Source organism: Bison bison, unplaced genomic scaffold (assembly GCF_000754665.1).
Source record: "Bison bison bison isolate TAMUID 2011002044 unplaced genomic scaffold, Bison_UMD1.0 scf7180017864378, whole genome shotgun sequence".
Lineage (NCBI taxonomy): Eukaryota > Metazoa > Chordata > Mammalia > Artiodactyla > Bovidae > Bison > Bison bison.
In genome coordinates, this window is record NW_011494950.1 from 6,574,640 (window position 1) to 6,595,644 (window position 21,005).

Here is a 21,005-nt window from a genome sequence, read left to right on the forward strand (position 1 = left end):
CATGACCACTGGGAAAACCATAGCCTTGACTAGACGGACCTTTGTTGGCAAAGTAATGTCTCTGCTTTTGAATATGCTGCCTAGGTTGGTCATAACTTTCCTTGCAAGGAGTAAGCGTCTTTTAATTTCATTGCTGCAATCTCTATCTGCAGTGATTTTGGAGCCCTGAAAAATAGTCAGCCACTGTTTCCACTGTTTCCCCATCTATCTGCCATGAAATGATGGGACTGGATGCCATGATCTTAGTTTTCTGAATGTTTTCTGAATCAGTTTTTCATATTATACTAAAAAACTGTTGTGATGCCTTCAGATCTAGCCATCAATATGTTTGCTAGTGTAGTCCTTATTTTCTTACATATCATTTTATATTTTAGACTGGCTAATTCATGAGTAACTCTTTTGATAGATAGGTAGACAATGAATTTTCTGGATTTGATGACTGTTCCTATAAGAGTTTTCTCTCAAATATCCTGTCCCACATCTGCAATCATCTATCCACATTTTCTTTTTCTGCTTAAAACATGGTATTGCTCAAATTCCTTTACTCAGTAACTCAATTTAAACTCCCGTTAGGATTGAGAGGGGTCTTTGCTTTATGGATAGGTAGATAGATAGACAGATAAATAGATTGTATTTATAGATATATAGATTCTAAGGTTACTGTATTTTAAAACCATATTCTACCAACATGGAAATAGTCAAGTAGGTTAATGGAGCAAAATATGGAGCCAAGAAACAAACACCCATGGTGTAAAGACAGTATATAACAAAGGAGACAATTTTTCTGTCAGTGGGGATTAGGTTAGAAGTCATATGCTGTCTCAAGAGAGAAACTTTATAGAATGAAAGAAAATGTGAACTTCGTTCTGTGTACCAAAGGCAAAAAAACCTTACTTAGATAAAAGATGTAAATATAAGTAAACATAAAATAACATAATCTCAAGAAATTTAGGACCTGTGAATAATCTCCAATTTAGAGAGTTTTTTAAACCAATACAGGAAATTTGTAGCTGTCAAAGTGAAAGAAGTCACTCAGTCATGTCTGATGCTGTGTGACCCCATGAACTGTAGCCTACCAGGCTCCTCTGTCCATGGGATTTTCCAGGCAAGAACTGGGGTGGGTTGCCATTTCCTTACAATTTATTTTTCTATATAAAATGATAACTTTGTATGGCAAAGAGTAAATTATATGTAAATATTTAAACCAAATAAAGAATTGATATCCAGTCTTCAAAATATTACTGTATTTTAAAATAAAGAAAAATAAGAATTTCATCAGAAAAGAGGGCTAATTAATTAAGTATGTGAACACCTTCTCAAGTTCCCTACCCAATGAAATATAAAAATAATAGCTTTTATTTATTATAAATAATAATAGCTTTTCTCACTATAGAAAGTGATAAGAGTATATTTTTACATGTTTTTGGAAAACTTGTTTTGGGAAACATGGCCACCCAAGATGGATGGGTCTTGGTGGAGAATTCTGACAAAACATGGTCCCCTGGAGAAGGGAATGGCAAACCACTTCAGCATCCTTGCCTTGTAAACCCCATGAACAGTATGAAAATTCAAAAAGAATACACTGAAAGATGAAGTCCCCAGGTTGGTAGGTGCCCAATATGCTACTGGAGAAGAGTGGGGAAATAACTCCAGAAAGAAAGAAGAGACAGAGTCAAAATGAAAACAATGCCCAGTTGTGGATGGAACTAGTAATAGAAGTAAAGCCCGATGCTGTAAAGAACAATATTGCACAGGAACCTGGAATGTCAGGTCCATGAATCAAGGTAAATTAGAAGTGGTCAAACAGTAGATGGCAAGCATGAACATCGACATTTTAGGAATCAGCGAACTAAAATGGACTGGAATGAACGAATTTAACTCAGATAACCATTATATCTACTATTGTGGGAAAGAATCCCTTAGAAGAAATGGAGTAGCCCTCAAAATCAACAAAAAAGTCTGAAATGCAGTTCTTGGGTGCAATCTCAAAAATGACAGAATGATCTCTGTTCATTTCCAAGGCAAACCATTCAATATCACAGTAATCCAAGTCTATGCCCCAAATAGTAATACTGAAGAAGCTGAGGTTGAATGGGTCTATGAAGAACTACAAGATCTTTTAGAACTAACATAGAAAAACATGTCGTTTCATTATAAGGGACTACAAGGCAAAAGTAGGAAGTCAAGAGATACCTGAAGTAACAGGCAAATTTGGCCTTGGAGTACAGGGCAGGGCAAAGGCTAACAGAGTTTTGCCAAGAGAACACACTGGTCATAGCAAACACAAGAAAAGACTCTATACATGGACATCCCCAGATGGTCAATACTGAAATCATATTGATTATATTCTTTGCAGCCAAAGATGGAGAAGCTCTATACAGTCAGCAAAAACAAGATCAGGAGCTGACTGTGGCTCAGATCATGAACTCCTTATTGCCAAACTCAGACTTAAATTGAAGAAAGTAGGGAAAACCACTAGAACATTCAGGTATGGCCTAAATCAAGTGACAAATAGATTCAAGGAATAGATCAAGGGATTAGATCTGATAGACAGAGTGCCTGAAGAACTATGGACAGAGGCTCATGACATTGTACAGGAGGCAGTGATCAAGACCATCCCCAAGAAAATGAAATGCAAAAAGTGAAATGGTTGTCTGAGGAGATCTTACAAATGGCTGAGAAAAAAAGAGAAGCAAAAGACAAAGGCAAAAAGAAAAGATATACCCATTTGAATGCAGAGTTCCAAAGAATATCAAGGAGAGATAAGAAAGCCTTCCTCAGTGATCAGTGCAAAGAAATAGAGGAAAACAATAGAATGGGAAAGACTAGAGATCTCTTCAAGAAAATTAGAGATACCAAGGGAATATTTCATTCAAAGATGGGCACAATAAAGGGCAGAACTGGTATGTACCAAGCAGAAGGTATTAAGAGGTGGCAAGAATGAACAGAAGAACTATACGAAAAAATATCTTCATGATCCAGATAACCACAATAGTGTGATCACTCACCTAGAGCCAGACATCCTAGAATGCAAAGTCAAGTGGGCCTTGGGAAGCATCACTACGAACAAAGCTAGTGGAGGTGATGGAATACCAGTCGAGCTATTTCAAATCCTAAAAGATGATGCTGAGAAAGTGCTGCACTCAATATGCCAGCGAATTTGGAGATCTCAACAATGGCCACAGGACTGGAAAAGGTCAGTTTTCATTCCAATCCCAAAGAAAGGCAATGCCAAAGTATGTTCAAACTACCGCACAATTGCACACATGTCACATGCTAGCAAAGTAATGCTCAAAATTCTCAAGCCAGGCTTCAACAGAACGTGAACTGTGAATTTCCAGAGGTTCAAGCTGGATTTAGAAAAGGCTGAAGAACCAAAAATCAAATTGCCAATATCTGTTGGATCATCAGAAAAGCAAAAGAATTCTAGATAAACATCTACTTCTGCTTTATTGATTATGCCAAAGCCTTTGTGTGGATCACAAAAAGCTCTGAAAAATTCTTAAAGAAATGGGAATACCAGACCACCTGACCTGTCTCCTGAGAAATCTGTATGCAGGTCAAGAAGCAACAGTTAGAACTGAACATGGAACAACAGACTGGTTCCAAATAGGGTAAGGAGTACGTCCAGGCTATATATCATCACCCTGCTTATTTAACTTATATGCAAAGTACATCATGCAAAACTCCAGGCTGGATGAAGAACAAGCTGGAATCAAGATTGCCAGGAGAAATATTAATATATTCAGATATGCAGATGCTGCTGCTGCTAAGTCACTTCAGTCATGTCTGACTCTGTGCAACCCCATAGACGGCAGCCCACCAGGCTCTCCCTGTCCCTGAGATTCTCCAGGCAAGAACACTAGAGTGGGTTGCCATTTCCTTCTCCAATGTGTGAAAGTGAAAAGTGAAAGTGAAGTCGCTCAGTCATGTCTGACTCTTCGCGACCCCATGGACTGCAGCCTGCCAGTCTCCTCCGTCCATGGGATTTTCCAGGCAAGAGTACTGGAGTGGGTTGCCACTGCCTTCTCTGGATATGCAGATGACAGCACCCTTATGGTACAATGTGAAGAAGAACTAAAGAACCTCTTGATGAAGATGAAAGAGGAGAGTGAAAATGCTGGTTTAAAATTCAATGAGGATCATGGCATCCAGTCCCATCACTTCATGGCAAATAGATGGGGAAACAATGGAAACGGTGAGAAATTTTATTTTCTTGGACTTCAAAATCACTGCAGATGGTGAGTGCAGCCATGAAATTAAAAGACCCTCCTTGGAAGAAAAGCTATGATCAACCTAGACAGCATATTAAAAAGCAGAGACATTACTTTGCCAACAAAGGGCCATCTCATCAAAGCTATTGTTTGTCCAGCAGTCATGTATGGATGTGAAAGTTGGAATATAAAGAAAGCTGAGTGCTGAATAATTGATGCTTTTGAACTGTGTTGTTGAAGAAGATTCTTGAGCGTCCCTTAGACTGCAAGGAGATCCAACCAGTCAATCATAAGGGAAATCACCCTTAAAGATTTATTGGAAGGACTGATGCCAAAGCTGAAACTCCAATATTTTGGCCACCTGATGCTAAAAATCTCACTCACTGGAAAAGACCCTGATGCTTGGAAAGACTGAAGGCAGGAGGAGAAGAGGACGACAGAGGATGAGTTGGTTGAATGGCATCACTGACTCAATGGACATGAATTTCAGCAAGCTCTGGAAGTTGGTGATGGACAGGGAAGCCTGGTGTGCTGCAGTCAATGGGGTCTTAAAGAGTTGGATATGACTGAGCGACTGAACTGACTCACAGTATTTTTCAGTCTGGCAGTATATTTTAAAATCAATTGAAAACTTTGCTTTTTGACCCAATAAAGACTTTTCTGGGAATCTGATTGATCAAAATAAGGGTTATATGTATTAGATTGTTTATTATAGAATAATTTGTCATGGAAGAAGCTAGGAAACAGTAGAAAATGGGTGAATTAGCTATGTGGCATCACTAGACTTTTGGAGGGGTATTTCTGTGAGAAAAGCAATATACAGAAAAAAATGTATATAATATAATTCATTTTTGAAGGATTAAAAAGCCACAATCTCAGAATGTGTGTGTTGTGTGTGTGTGTGTTTTCCATGTATTTATGTTAACATGGAAAAAGGTACAGAGAAAACCATGCCTGGTTTAAGAAGTAGAAATGGAGAGAAAGGGAGAAAGGGATGGATAAAACAAGAGTTGAAAAGTTTTCCATGATCCAAAGGAATCATGAAGCATGTATAATAGACATTTATTTCAACTCATTTAAAAGGGAATATGTATGTCTGTTGTGTGTGCCTTAGGAGATAACTGAAAATGAACATAACACACATTCTTGTATAAAATAGTTTGGCAGCTATCTAGTTGCATTATTTAGGAAAATTGGTTTAAACTTTACTCTCTAGCTCCTCATGCCGCTTCTCCTAAAAAACCAACATGAACAGAAAGCACAACCTCCATTGGACACCTTTTTGAACTTTTTAATTATTTCCATTATATCTAATTACCTCAAGATGCCTAAACAACATAAAGGAAGAAATTTTTATGCTGGTTTTAACTAATTATAGTCAAAATTTATTTATTCACTCCTTTTGACAGTAATAAAAAATGTTGAGTATCTCTACTGAATTATGCTATTTAGACTCTAATCTATGAGAAAATATAAGTCCATGAGATGATCATCATATACAGGGTAGAAGTCACCATGACAGGTGAATACCTGCAGTTCTCTAGGAGCTCTAAAGAGATTTAAATCCAGTAAGAAACTAGTCAAGCTTGTTTTCTTTCTATCCATTCTTTGAATGGATCACAGGATAAAAGACCTTTGTTTATTTTGTAGTTTGGTTTGTAATGTATCCAATTTTAGTATTATCAGTATGAAACTGAGTCAAATTTCAAGAATTTAAGTATCATTTTAAATAATAGGTACATTGAAGATTTTTATAGAGCACGTTGCTCTGTTAATTAAATATTCCATTTCTTGTTTATGAAACATCTAGAATTTGGGGAACCCTAAGTGTATTCCTGAGAGTATGAGCTCTGTTCATTCCCCAAAATGCAAACTTGTGCATGAGTTCATTATACAATTTGCCATGTATAATATCATAAATAATTTTCTTTCTTTAAAATTAAATTTCATTTTATACTGACAGAGACTAGGGGTAGCTTAAAATGGCAACATGACCTATTGTATAAAAAAATAAAATGAATTTCACTTTAAGAACCTTAACTTTCAACTAAATGAGACTGGTTATATTTTATTTGTCTGCAGACTCAACCAGTTCCAAAGTTTATGAGGTTGGATTTTTCAAACTTATCATGTTCTGTTTTAATCTATAAACTTAACTTTAGAAAGCCGTATTAAAACAATAAACAAAATATCTGTACATATATTTAATATTAATACATTATTTTAAAATTTATGATTATTTAGGAGTTAGTTTGACAGACTCAAGTTAATTTGACAGACACTGTATGTACATGTGGTTTATGATCTGGGAGTTGTAAAAGGACCTACTTTAGGAAGGACTCTGCACTTGGATTCATGCTCTGCTGCAGCCATCTTGAAATTCATAATAGCATTATCTTTGAATTTATGTTCATAAGCAAAGTCCACTGGGACATGGAACCATGAATATGAGCATTGGCGCTGCAAGGTAGCAGCTGTGCATATACAGGTTCAAGCCTACAGGCACAGCAGGAAGTACAGAAGCCAAGCAGTTGGCCTGGCAGCAAGGCACAGATATGCACGCCTCAGCAGTCTTGGATGCTTTGTGTCTCTAATGTGGACAGGCCTGAACTGGGTCCAGGTTAGCAGTGGCAAAGGCAGCAACAGAAGCAGCAGTATTAACACTAGGCAGCAGAGACACACAGGAGGACTTTCCATGCCAGCCAGGAGAAGACCATGGTGAGATTCACCTGTCAGGCCCAAGAACCCATCTCCAAAGTATCTACATAAATATTAAATCTCTTAAGTTCCAAGACAGACCCTGTGGAGCTCAAACAGTAAACTTTGTCAATAAATTATTACATGATAAAAGAATTCATATAGCCGTTTCAATAAAAGTTATCAGGTAGTTATTAGAATTCTTGATTTTAAAATCTCCAGATTTAACAACTCCTGCAACATTGAGATGCAAATATGCACCAGCCTAGCAATAAGAAATTTAAAGATCATCACTTATAGTGGAAAATAACACTATTTTCATATGAAGTTTTAAATGAGCCAGTTATTAATAAGGAAGACAATTTTTAAATTAAATTTTCCTTGTAATTGAAAATACAGGAAGATAAAACCTAATCAGGCATTATGGGTTATATACAAATCAGGAAGCTATTTTTGGCTTCTTGCATTGATCATTCTTTAATTAAAAGTTACAGGAAATGTCAGAGGAAACATTAAAATATCATTGCATACATTTACATTTAACATTAAGTTCAATAGAAAAACTGTGTAATGGTTTTACAAAAAAGTGTAATGGTTCTTTGTTGTGATAGAATTGTTCTGTATCTTGACAGTGTTGATGAATATAGGAACCGATACATGTAATAAAACTGAATAAAACTAATTTGTGTATACAAATGAGTACATGTTTAGTGAAATATAAATGATATCAGTGGATTATATTCATGTCAGTTTCTTGTTGTAACATTGCTCTATAGTTTGCAGGATTTCACCTTTGAGAAGAACTGATGAATCGTACATATTTCTCTATTATTTCTTAACAATGTCCATATTAATTTACATATTTGGCAAAACTAATACAATTATGTAAAGTTTAAAAATAAAATAAAATTAAAAAACAAACAAACAAAAAAACAAAACAAATATTTGATTTGAAAACAACCCAAAAAAAAACTGTAATATAAAAATAAGACAGAGTTTCTTGAATATGATTTTTATGGAGTTAAATCATTTATTAGAAATTATTCCATGAGAATCATCAGCTCCAGAAGTACTAAAATTTATATATTAAAATAATTTATCAAACATTCATCCTAATGTTGTCCCCAGGCTATAAATACTCCAGTTCCAGTAAAGGTTGCATCAACAGAAAGATCTTCCCCCAAATTAAAAATGTATCAGAAATTATTTGTGATATTGCATTAGCCAAAAGGAACTGATGTAATTTTCAGTTTTATCATTGAAGATGAAATTATTAATCATATAAATTTTTATGACATAAAGAATGAATTTGTCAGAAAACTAAGCCATAAAAATTGTATGATCATTCAAGATATCACAATAGTATAGTATTACTTGTATTATATATAATTATGATACCAGAATTTAACTTTTTGAAATGTATAAGTTTATGTTGTTACTCAACTAGCACTATTATCCCAAGTTTTATAATGAATTAAATATTTTAAGGAAAATTCTTTATATATTATCTTCAACAATACTTTCCCCCCCTACATTTTAAACTAAAAGGCCTCAAATTTTTATTTTACCCTGAGTCTCATAAATGAGGTAAATCCTGGACTAGGCAGTTTGATACATTGATCAAAAAAGTTCTTTAAGTTTTATCAGACAATATATAAGATATATTGAATAACTTATTTTTGGAGAATTGAGTTTAAGATAGAGTTTTGAAATTACATCAGAAATTCCATCTAATAACTAATCTCAGAAGTCAGCATTTTTGTTTTTTTTCAGTGTCCTCCAAGATATTATTTTGCTTATTTTATTTTATTATTCTACAGAAAGCCAGTAAGATTCATCCATCATCAACTTTGACATTTGAATTTCAATATTCATTACTCAGAGAAGTCTTCAAGGAAGTCTTTTCACTTATCAGATCTGTATTTCCAAATTATGTTAATTTTTCATTTAAGGTATTGAGGTATTCATTGAGGTCTATACAAATATATCATTTGGACTTTCAAAATTTTAATATGATAGCTTTGACAAAAATTCCTATACTTAAGCCTATGTGCTTCATATCAATCAGCAGCATTTCTCAATTTGCAAATAATAATATATTTCTAGAGAATGACACAGATTTCCTGGAAATTTTAAAATGAACTTATCAACATTCATTCACACCACTGTCCCAAAAGGAATTTTTAGTTTTAAAAACATATAAAACTGACCAGGATTGCATATTTTAACATAGACTATTTCTATTTCGTTATATTTAGCAAGTTTTGAAAAACATCCGGTCTTTTGATTAACTATTGGGGCGAAGTATCTGTGTAAATGCTCTATTACAAGAATGTTATAATGCTTCTGTTTATCGGTCATACTCATTTTTCTTCTGCTATCCTAATGGTTCACTCTATTTCCTTTCTCTCTTCTGTTGCAGAATGATTCTTGGGGAAAGCAGTATTCCTACGCACTCTTCAAAGCGATGAGTCATATGCTGTGCATCGGCTACGGAGCCCAAGCCCCCGTGAGCATGTCTGACCTGTGGATCACCATGCTGAGCATGATCGTCGGGGCCACCTGCTACGCCATGTTTGTTGGCCACGCCACAGCTCTAATCCAGTCTTTGGATTCCTCAAGGCGGCAATATCAAGAGAAGGTAATTGGTTTTATCTCTAATATATTCAACCAGCTAGTTTGTCAATTTAATTAATAGTATTCAGATAAATAAACTATGCCCAGTAACGAAACTATAATGAGCTGAAATGTTCGAAGGAGGAAACCACAATGTTTCCATATTTTGAAGTTTTTTCAAGATGGTCCTCATAGCTTTTGTTTCCAGTTTCTCTCTTAAATACATATTTTCTTTTTAAAAAAATCTGATTTTCATTCACAAAAAAATAGCTCCATGTTTCAAATGTATGAAGCTGATTTGAGGTGTTGTCATGGTTTGTGTTCTGTAATTTTTAAACAGTTACTATAATATAAAGACTTGTACATGTTAGAAAAATGTGAGCTGATTAAATGCAGAGAGACGGCCATTGTACATGTCTCTTTTTGCCTCTTTGCATATTGCAATCGTAATTTATATTAAGTCTATATGCATAGCTGAACATATGTTGCCCTTATATCTAGATAAGTCACCACACACCCTCCAGTCTTTAAAATGCATACTAACAGCTGCTATCATGCATTCTTACGCACAGTGTGTTAATTGAAATGATTGCTGTGCTAAACTTTTCTCAAAAGAGAGAAAGTAGATTTGTGCACGGATTTATTCATTGGATTTTGTTTTAATATACTGAATTATTTGGTTGGTACTAGACCTTGGATAATCAGACAGTACTTAGATTCTTCACAAACATCAGTAACTTTCTGACAGATAAGAATGTTTTATAATTGAAGGAAGAATTTCTAGTGTGGGAGCTCTGTTGAATATGATAGAATATATAATATATATGCACCTTGCTAAAAAGCATATCTGAAAGTAATGGTTCAAACAATTCTAAAATATGTCTCCTGATGAGTAATAACAGCTTAGACTCATAAATTCTTCACCAAACAGGCAAAGATCATTTCATTTGTGACTTTATTGACAGAAGTTTTCAACATATTATGTTTGCCGTAATTCATCATCAAATTCTTGATCTTAGGAGGGTTTGGTAGAGGATAAAGGATACTGGAATAAGTTTTTGTTACTTTTTGACATTTGAAACAATTTAGTCAGAAACAGCTGGTCATTTAGGTGAGTGGCATTGATTCCCTCTCCTGCATCTCCCTAAGAGAGGCCCGAGAACCTGGCAGCCATCACCAGCCTCTCTGCTGAGGGCTCTGTGCTCTGCCAGAAGCCGCTCTTGGATGAGACCCAAGATGTCAGGCTAGCCCTGCTGCATCACTCAGATCTGGTCCACAGAGAAGCCTTCAGGCATCCATCTCTTAGCCCATCTCTCAGCACTACTGCTTCCTCCATCAAAGCAACGAAGAGCCTGTGTCTAGCCTTCAGATTCCTGGCAGAGTCACACCCCAGTGTCCACAGGCTATTTGCATGTTCTCATATGTGAACTGGACTCCAGACTCATGTCTCTTAACTATGTGAACTTATTTCAAAGATCTCCAAGCGACTTTCTTGACGTACCCCTGAAAGGTCAAGGGTTAGAAGGTAGCCCTCCCACAGCCCTATCCCAAAGCAGGCTGGACTCACATAGGAGCAGTCATTCCCTTCAAAGAGGTCTGCTCACTATTGTTGTCAGGAAAGTTCTGTTTCTACTCTCTGACCTCTGTAAACCTTCAGTGAGATTGACACCTTTAGAAGTCTTCTTCATTGGATCTGCATTTACAATTGTAAACCTGTATAGGAGGGGGCCTCTTACATAACCAGCATTCTGATATCTCAGGTTAGCAGCTCAGTAAACATGAGGAAGGAAGAGTAAATCCTAATCTAGCAGATTTTTAGACCTTTTATTTTAAAATCTCAGTTCTTCTCAAAACTTACTCCACAGATAATATAAATAAATCATAAACATACATACACACATATATATATATACATGAGTATATTTTTAAATTTTATTTATTTTTAATTGAAGGATAGTTACAATATTGTGTTGGTTCCTGTCATACATCACCATGGATAAGCCATAAGTATACATATGTCTCCTCCCTCTTGAGCCTCCCACCCTATCCCATACCTCTAGGTTGTCACAGAGCTGGTTCATTGTTGAATTACCTATTTAATTGTTTCCTGGTCAGATAAGTTTGTACATCTTGATTGAAACAATGAACTGAAAAGATTTTTTCTATTAATGTGTGTGCTCTGAACATTTAACATTTTGTCTGCCCTCTGCCAAACACCCTTGTATTTTAAGTGATTGATGAACACTTGGGAAATGCCTTATCTAGACATACTCCCCACAGTGAGCATTCCATTTTCTTAATCATTCCATTTTCTTGGATAGGTACTACCTTTTCTAGATATATCCACAGTTCATCTAGTTTTTTTAAGTGAAATTGCTTTAAATCACTCTGTATCTTTATACTATTGTATCTCAGTTCTTACACTTCAGCACCCCTGGGAAGCCTACTATTATTTCAAAACTTGTCACTCTCTTTCCTGTCAAATAACTCTAGTAAAAGCAGTGTTTAGGTGTGCAATTTTCCTTTGTAATAAGCAAGAATTTTAACACAAAGCACATTATGAATTTAGAATGAGAAATTTTCAACTTACCTTGGTGTACCTGACGTACATGAATGATTTTTAGTGTGAAATTTGAACATGACAAATATTTAATTGTATGAGGAAATTATCAAATTGAAATAACTATATACTGAATAGCTTCTGAATCCAAGAAGCAAAGTGTATATTAATCTAAGGCAGGTTCATCAATGAATGACTTGTTTAAATAGGCTGTGCTTTCTAATGATAGAGCATGAGGCAGTAAGCCAGTGCTGCTCTGGGCTTTAGATATTGCGTATGTTGCCTAAAATTGTAAAAAAAACTACTGATTCTTAGTTTAATAATGATAATAAATTTAACATTATAAATTTATCCAAATGGACAGAATTTTATCATATCAGCAAGTGTTTATGATCCCTTTGGAATAAGAAGGTATAGTTTATCATAAGTAGTCTCTCAACCATGAAGGTGAATTATGTAATCCTGAATGAAATCATGCAGTTGTGCAATTTTATGTAATCATATCAAAAATATTATATTCTAAACCTAGTCAGTTCAGGCAAGTGGTTTTTTTTTTTTGGTTTTAATGAATAATCCATAGATTCTTATTCTTTTCTTGTAATGAAAGACTGTAATCAGGACTGTCACATAAGCTTCTTATTCCATAGAAATATGTTTAATCAATCTAGTCTCCCAAATTTGTATAAGGTAATGTTATGAACAAAGACAAAAGACCAGGCACTAAGACCTGCTCTCCTTTTTTAACTAGTCAAATCCCATTTATAGTAAAGCAAATTCCAGGTCATTTAAAATGAACTGAGCGCACCCTTCGATAGCTCAGCTGGTAGAGCGGAGGACTGTAAAATGAACTGATTATGGGTAATACGCCCTTCAAAAATAATTTGTTGGAAAAAGACTGGTGCCAAACCAACTTTTAAACTCATGGATCCCGTTGCCAAATCGCTCTTCCAACCAGAAAATTATTGTTCTCAGAACAAACCAAATGATTCTGATCTTCCCCCATACCTTTCATCCTACTCCTGACATACTTTTACCCCTTTTCCTGTTTACACAGGTTCTACCCTTCCCTTTGGAAGATTGTGACACCTTCCCTGATTATCCTAATCTATAATAATCTGTTTATTGTGTATATTCTGTCTGTTCCAGAGGAATATAATACTCTAATAGGAAGATCTATGTCTTTATTATTGTGTATTTCCTCCCCCATACACAGAAACCTCAGTGCTATGATGCTCAGAGGGGACAGTAGGATTAAGAATATTTATAGTTGTCCAACTGTGTTTTCTAGCAAATAAATGGGAGTAAGAGTTTATCCTTCAAAATTTTTGAATTCTGTCACTTGAATATACATGAGAGCATCTTTTTCAAAATGTTGATCCCATTGTTTATTTATATGTGTGTAAACATATTGCTTCAGCTGTTACAGCAAATACTTATGTATGTATGTATGCATTTGGCTTACACACAGGTCATGTTTTGGAAACTAAATTTTCAATATGCTTTCCCTTCTGCAATTCTGAGATTGGTTTCCTGTAAGTGAAAGATACATTATCAAAATATCTTTCACTGGGGTTGAAGCCATTTCTTGATTCCTGGATTGATCAGTAGGGTACTCTGCTTTAAGCCATGATGAAACCCTTTGTTTCAGAAAGAAGGATGGGACAGATTGTCAGGACTGTCATGTGATTCTGAGTCTTCAATTTCAAAAAAAGCATTCTATGACTAGAGTAATGGCAGATCAAAGGGGAAAAAAAATTGGAGTAATGGCCATTGGCCATGATGGTTTATAAATAATACTTAATATTTAATGATACTTTAATATTGCATTAAAAAGAAAAAATTTGGCTCTTATTTTGCACCCCATCTTCATTATGTAAAGAAATTAGTCAACTGAGCTTCTAACTTGGTTTGCTGGTTGTGTAAACTTGTGATAGTGTTTGTTGTGATAGCATTTGTCTTCAGAAGAACAAAAGGTCTTAGAAGTTTTAATGATCTTGAAAATCATACTGACCCAGTATTTAAAGGAAAACTGACTTGATGCCCTCATTTTCATTGGAAGCATTCTTAGTGGGAAGAGGTAGCTCTAAAATTCATGTGTATTCAGCAAAATATTTCATATGATTTTCTTCATTATTTGTAAATGTATGTCTTCCTCCGCTACAAATGAGAATGCTATGAGCAGAACTCCCACATGGTTCCTTAATTAGTTGGAAAAGTTTCCAAGTCATCTATTCTATATACTTTTGCTTCCCAGGAGCTGAACTTATTGTACTCAGATATGTTAAGGTGGTAGTACTGCCAAACATTCTCAGGCCAGGACAGTCCTTGGACTGGGAATATTTGTGAGATTTTCTCATAGAAAAGTTAACAGTACCACAGCCCTTGGGTTAGCTTCATGTTGCCGCTTCAGCTGCTAACAAATCGGGCTCCTGGCAAATAATACTTTACGTGTTCCACTGGGAGAAATATTTTTACATTAACTATAAGTACTGTTTTAAAGATAGGTCAGAGCCAAAGAATATTCAAACTACCGTACAATTGCACTCATTTCACATGCTAGCAAAGTAATGCTCAAAATCCTTCAAGCTAAGCTTCATAAGTATGTGAACTGAAAATTCACAGATGTACAGGCTGAATTTAGAAATGGCAGAGGAACCAAAGATCAAATTGCCAACATTCGTTGGATCATAGACAAAGCAAAGGAATTCCCAAAAAGCATCTATGTCTGCTTCACTGACTACACTAAAGACTTTGACTGTGTGGATCACAACAAACTGGAAAATTCTCAAAGAGATGGGAATACCAAACCACTTTATCTCCTGAGAAACCTGTACGCAGGTCAAGAAGCAACAGTTAGAACTGGACATGGAACAGAGGAGTCGTTCAAAATTGGGGAAGTATTGCATCAAGGCTATATATTGTCATCCTATTTATTTAACTTATATGCAGATTACATTATGCAAAATTCCAAGCTGGATGAATCACAAGCTGGAATCAAGATTGCTGGGAGAAATATCAACAACCTCAGACATGCAGATGATACCATTCTAATGTCAGAAAGCAAAAAGGAACTAAAGAACCTCTTGATGAGGGTGAAAGAGGAGAGTGAAAAACCTGGTTTAAAAGTCAACATTCAAAAAACTTAAGATTATGGCATCTAGTCTCATAACTGCATAACAAATATAAGTGGAAAAAATAGAAGCAATGACAAATTTTATTTTCCTGGGCTCCAAAATTACTGCAGACGGTGACTGCAGCCATGAAATGAAACAATGCTTGTTTACTCCTTGGAAGGAAAGCTATGACAGACCCAGACAATATGTTCAAAAGCACAGACATCACTTTGCCAACAAAGGTATGTACCATCAAAACCATGGTTTTTCCATGTACAGATATGAGAGTTGGACCATAAAGAAAGCTGAGCACTGAGGAATTGAGGCTTTTGAACAATGGTGCTGGAGAAGACTCTTGAGAGTCCCTTGGACTGCAAGGACATCAAACCAGTCAATCCTAAAGGAAATCAACCTTGAATATTCATTGGAAGGACTGATGCTAAAGTTGAAGCTCCAATACTTTGGCTATTTCATGTGAAGAGCCAGCTCGTTGGAAAAGACATTGGTGCTGAGAAAGATTGAGGGCAGGAGGAAGTAGGGGCGACAGAGGATGAGATGGTTGGATGGCATTATTGACTCAGTGGACGTGAGTATGAGCAAATATCTGAAGATAGTAAAGGACAGTGAAGCCTGATGTGCTGCAGTCCATGGAGACATCATTTAGCGACTGAACAAAATCAACGAGAAAGAGTTTGAGGCTATTAATTTAACCAAGAAGATAAATAGAATTTTGCCAGTTGTAAATTTTTATTCTACCACTGATTTTCAATCTTTATATTTTAATATATCCCACTGGTACCTCTTTCATTCAGTGATAATTTCTGTATGAAACTCCATATTAAATGCTGAAATTTCCTGCATCTTTGTTGTTAATAAGGACTGTAAAATTGCTAAAGATTTGTCCTTACCAATCCTTCATTTAGTTCTTTGCAGGTAACATTTACCATTGGCAGTATATCTGACAGTTTCTTGTAATGGCTGTAAAGTAAAGTTGCATTTTCTATCATTTTCTTTTATTGATTGATGTATGGATATTATCTTTTAGAAATGTGTGAATTTTCATTTGAATGTCTTCCTTTAAATTTTTTTTAATTAAAAACATTTGGCGGGTATAATTAATTTACAGTGCTGTTAGTTTCCGGTGTGTAGCAAAGTGAATCTGTTATATATATGTATATAGCAACTCTTTTTAGAATTCTTTTGCCTTATAGGTCACTACAGAGTTTTGAGTAGAGTTCCCTGTGCTATACAGTAGGTCCTTCCTTATTAGTTATCTCTTTATATATAGTAGTGTGTATGGGTCCATCTCAATCTCCCAATTTGTTCCTCCCTCTCCCCCTTTCTCCAGGGACCATACATTTGATTTCTACATCTGTGACTTTATTTCTTTTCTGTAGATTAGCTCATTTGTTTTTTATATTCCACATGTAAGGGATATCATATGATATTTTTTTTTTCTCTGACTTACTTCACTCAGTATGACAGTGTTTCAAGTATTTTGATGTATTGTATTTGGTCCCTTATATGTCATAACACATAAATACATTATTAAGCATCTTTATAGGGCAAAAGCTTGTCACTAAGATTCTGTAATCTGACAAGATCCCACAATGTACGAGAATCACTGCATGGATTTGCATTTGTTTAATTAGATCGCTGAGATCCATTTGAAATGTGCCTTGAAGAATGCAGAAGAAATCAGCAGACAGAGGTAGTCACCATGGGGGAAATGTCCTAGGAAAGAACACCAACTGTGAGAAGGTTCCTGACAGACAGGAACAAACGGTGCAAAGGCCCAGAGGTGGCTATGTGTGGTAGATATTGAAGTGTCTAGTTTGAATGCAGTGAAAACTACCTTGATGGGCAAAGTATGAAATAAGATTGGGTTATTCTCTGCCTAAGAATAATTTTCAAGGCTGGAATGATGAGACTGTTGTGTTAGGAAAAAGATATCCCTTGCAAAATTTTAGCAATGGGAGGTAGTGATTAAAACTGTCTTTTAAGAAAGTGAATCACAGTAGTACATGAAATATGCTGCACTCCTAACTGAGACTGTAAGGGTCCAAGAGCAAGATAACTTCATAAATGCTTACTGTTAGAATCACTAGCACAAACATATTAACAGGACAAGAACGCCAACCTTTTAAGTAGATAGGGACACTTGGGTCAATAAAATTGCTGGAAACAACAGTCTTTTCTAAAGAAATAGGATCCAAAAAGCCTTAAGAGTTAAAATGTCATGTGAGTCGAGTCTCACAGAATCCAGTTTTTATCCTTTTGATGTGTATTTATTGAATGCTTACTGTGTGACAGGTCTGGTACTGGATGTTTTGCATACAAAGTGAGCAAGTATATATGGTATCTTCTCTCATCATGTTTCTTGAAGTACAATGGGGTGGGGGGAGGGCATGACACAGTAACAAGATTCATTGAGAGCAATCAATTATTATAAACATTTTAAGTGCTCAGAATGGAAATGTATGTTAATCTCTCTGCTAAGAGATTTCAAGTCTTTGGCTTGATTCATGTGGAATATAGTGGGAGTGAAGAAAAATAACATTTAGGAAGAGATCTAAAGAATGAATAGAAGTAAGATAATGAAGTAAACAGCATGGGAAAAAGTACTGAGTGTGAAAAGATTTGTCAGGATTCAGGAACAGACAGAAGGAATGTGTGACTAGAGCTCAGAGATAAGTGAAGCAGCTCTGGATGAGACTGGAGAGACTGACTTAGGTCAGGGTGGATGGCACCTCATAGGCCTACTTAACCAAGTTGTGTTTTAGCTAAATGCTATGAGAGTCTGGTAAAACTTTGAAGCAGAAGAGTGGTACATTAGATTTAATTTTTTTAAAGCGTGTTCAGTCCTCAATGTGCATAATAGATTAAAGGATAGCAAACATATCCTAATGTTCTTTGTCATTAAGTAAATGCACCAGTGCTATCTTGCAGAGAGCCAGGCAGGATTTCAAATTTCCAGATAAAAGTATTGGATGGGATGGAAATACTAAACAGGCCATTACACATTGAATAAATACTACTCAGGGCAAATGAGGAGCTGCTGTAAGAAGAAGATCCAACAATTTAGTGACCTAAGGAACTGTATCATTTTGCTAAAAAGCTCTGTGGGATGAGAGGCCAGGTCAGTGGGATGGCACTGCTCCAGGTGGTCATTTTCTTCCAAGTTGTTCCTCCACTGTCACCTGGACAGTATTTCCCAGCATTTCCTCTGAATCATCATTACCTGGAGAGTTTGTTGAAACAGATTCATGGGCCCCACTTCCAGAGTTTCTGATTCATTAAGCCTAGGGTGAAGCCTGAGAGGTTTTATTTCCAACAATATCTCAGCTGCTGCTTCTGATCCAGAGACCACCCTTCAAGAACCACTTCCCTAGGATATTGTTCTGGTTTGAATGTTTAAAGCTATGCCTTGGACATGTCTGCCTTCCAGCTCATAAGAGGAAAGAGGAACACACACGTGACTTCAACTCACATCTCATTGTTGAAAACTTTCAATTGATGAGAATTTCTCAAGAAAGAGGAGACGTTTAGTCTAGCTGGGCAACTTTGCAACCAGTTAGCAACTCTGTACAATATTGAAGAGGCAGAAGATGGATTTAGGTATGAAATTCATGGCCTCTGCCACAGGTACTAGAGTAAAAATGAGGAGTCAGAAAAATGCTTGGGATTTTCTAGGAAGCATACATTTTGTATGGGTTATGAAGTACTTGAAAAATAGTAGTAGATCCAAGGCTTAAAGCCATTTGTACTGATTTGATAAGTAATGGAGAGCCATTGAGATTTTGAATATGTCCTGACACTATAAGAAGACAGAGAATGAGGAGATATATGGAACAAGAGATGATAAAGAAGAATAAAGAGATGAACAAGAAGAATAAAATGGAGGGAAGAACTTATGTCTTCCATTAAGCCATCTGTTGGTAAACTTGGAATGTGTTATCTAGAATGCCTCTTATGCGCTGTAACTTATCTATCAGGGGTAATGAAGTATCTATTTACTCTTGCTTTTCAATTGTGGTATGATTATCATACATACTGAATTATCAATGTGGATTTTTCTGTCATTTTCAATGAAAAACAATTCTTATAAAACAGAGTTTCACCAGATGTGTCATAACATGGCATTCACTCTTCTCTATCTAACGTCATACTTTTTTTTTCTGTCTGAAGAATGTATTCAATGAAATTAGAACTCATGAATTTAGAACTGAGTATACTGATAGTCTGAACCTGAAATACAGTTTTAGAACATTTGATATACAAATGAAGCAAGTATAAACTACTTTAATGCAAAAAAAAGTTGGACAGGACTGAACAACTGAACTGAACTGAATATTTTACTTAAAAGATACATTATTCTATTTAAATTATATATTTACCAAGAACAAAATGCAATATGATTATTGTGTTTATTATTATGCTACTGTTAATAATAACAAAACACAAAAACAAAAATTTTACTTAAAGTATATCTTATGTTATCAACCTAATATATAATGATAAGATATTGAGCATTATCAGGTAATAATATAAGACATAATATAATTCAGATGATAGCATAAGATAGATGATTATGTTCCACATTCTCTACTTCAGCTTTGCCAAGTGAAATTATCTTAGAATAGTATATTCATTTTAAAAGATTTCTTGCTGTCCTAATTCACCAAGTTATTATTAAAATTAATGAAGTAAAATTGTGAAAGTTATTTTAAGCAATTGAGGAAAAGTCACTATTGAAATACTTAGCATTAGCATATTCTATAAAAAATTATTTTCAACATTAGTATTGTATTTTTATTAATTGAAAATTAAAGAGGATCTATGATGTCTATTAAATGACAGAAATAGATTATTTTAACTTTTTTCCCAATGAGAACATAAAATACTGAATTTCATTTCAATGGTATGATTTCTTCTTTACTTTCTCAGGGGTCAGATGATGATTAGAGCATCAAGTTATTTTTTGTTTATTAACAGAAATATCTCACTTACTTGGAGCTCAAATTAATAGTAATCATAACTTCCTGAATTAGGCTCCAGCCCTGAATTTAGTGAAAAAGCAACACATTAAAAGTAGATGAAGAGCTGCTAAATTCCTCCCCTCTTCCTCATGGGGAGGAATGGGGGACAAAAGCTGTAAACAAGATCAGGAATAAGAAAAGATAAAAGCCGCATTCAGACCTGTGGCACAGTGCAGTGTCGGACCAAACTCGCCTGTCTGCCAGGGTAGCTTTCAACTGATTTAGATCAGGCTATGATTGGAGGACCCACATCCAGCATCTGGGCTCCACCAAATTTGGATCAGTTTATAAAATGTGCTTCCCTGGTGGCTCAGATGGTAAAGAATCTGCCTGCAATACAGGAGACCTGGATTTGATCCCTAGAATGGGAAGATCCTCTTGAAGAGAAAATGGCAACCCACTCCAGTATTCTTGCCTGGAGAATTCCATGGACAGAGGAGCCTGGCAAGCTACAGTTCAGTTCAGTTCAGTCACTCAGTCATGTCTGACTCTGTGACCCCATGACTGCAGCACACCATCCTTCCCTGTTCTTCATCAACTCCCGGGGCTTGCAAAATTCATGTCTGCTGAGTCTGTGATGCCATCCAAGTACCTCATCCTCTGTCGTCCCCTTCTCCTCCTGCCCTCAATCTTTCCCATCATCAAGGTCTTTTCCAGTGAGTGAGTTCTTCGCATCAGGTGACCAAAGTATTGGAGATTCAGCTTCAGCATCAGTCCTTCCAACAAATTCAGGACTGACTTCCTTTAGGATTGACTGGTTTGATCT

General features: G+C 35.7%; 1 protein-coding gene across 1 annotated transcript in view; it reads left to right on the forward strand.

Annotated features, from left to right (window-relative positions):
• HCN1 (hyperpolarization activated cyclic nucleotide-gated potassium channel 1) overlaps positions 1–21,005 on the forward strand; it is a 387,144-nt gene that overhangs the window by 253,610 nt on the left and 112,529 nt on the right. The window contains exon 3 of the mRNA XM_010857188.1: positions 9,334–9,552. Coding sequence (XP_010855490.1) covers positions 9,334–9,552 — 219 coding nt within the window. The remainder of the gene's footprint in view (positions 1–9,333; positions 9,553–21,005) is intronic.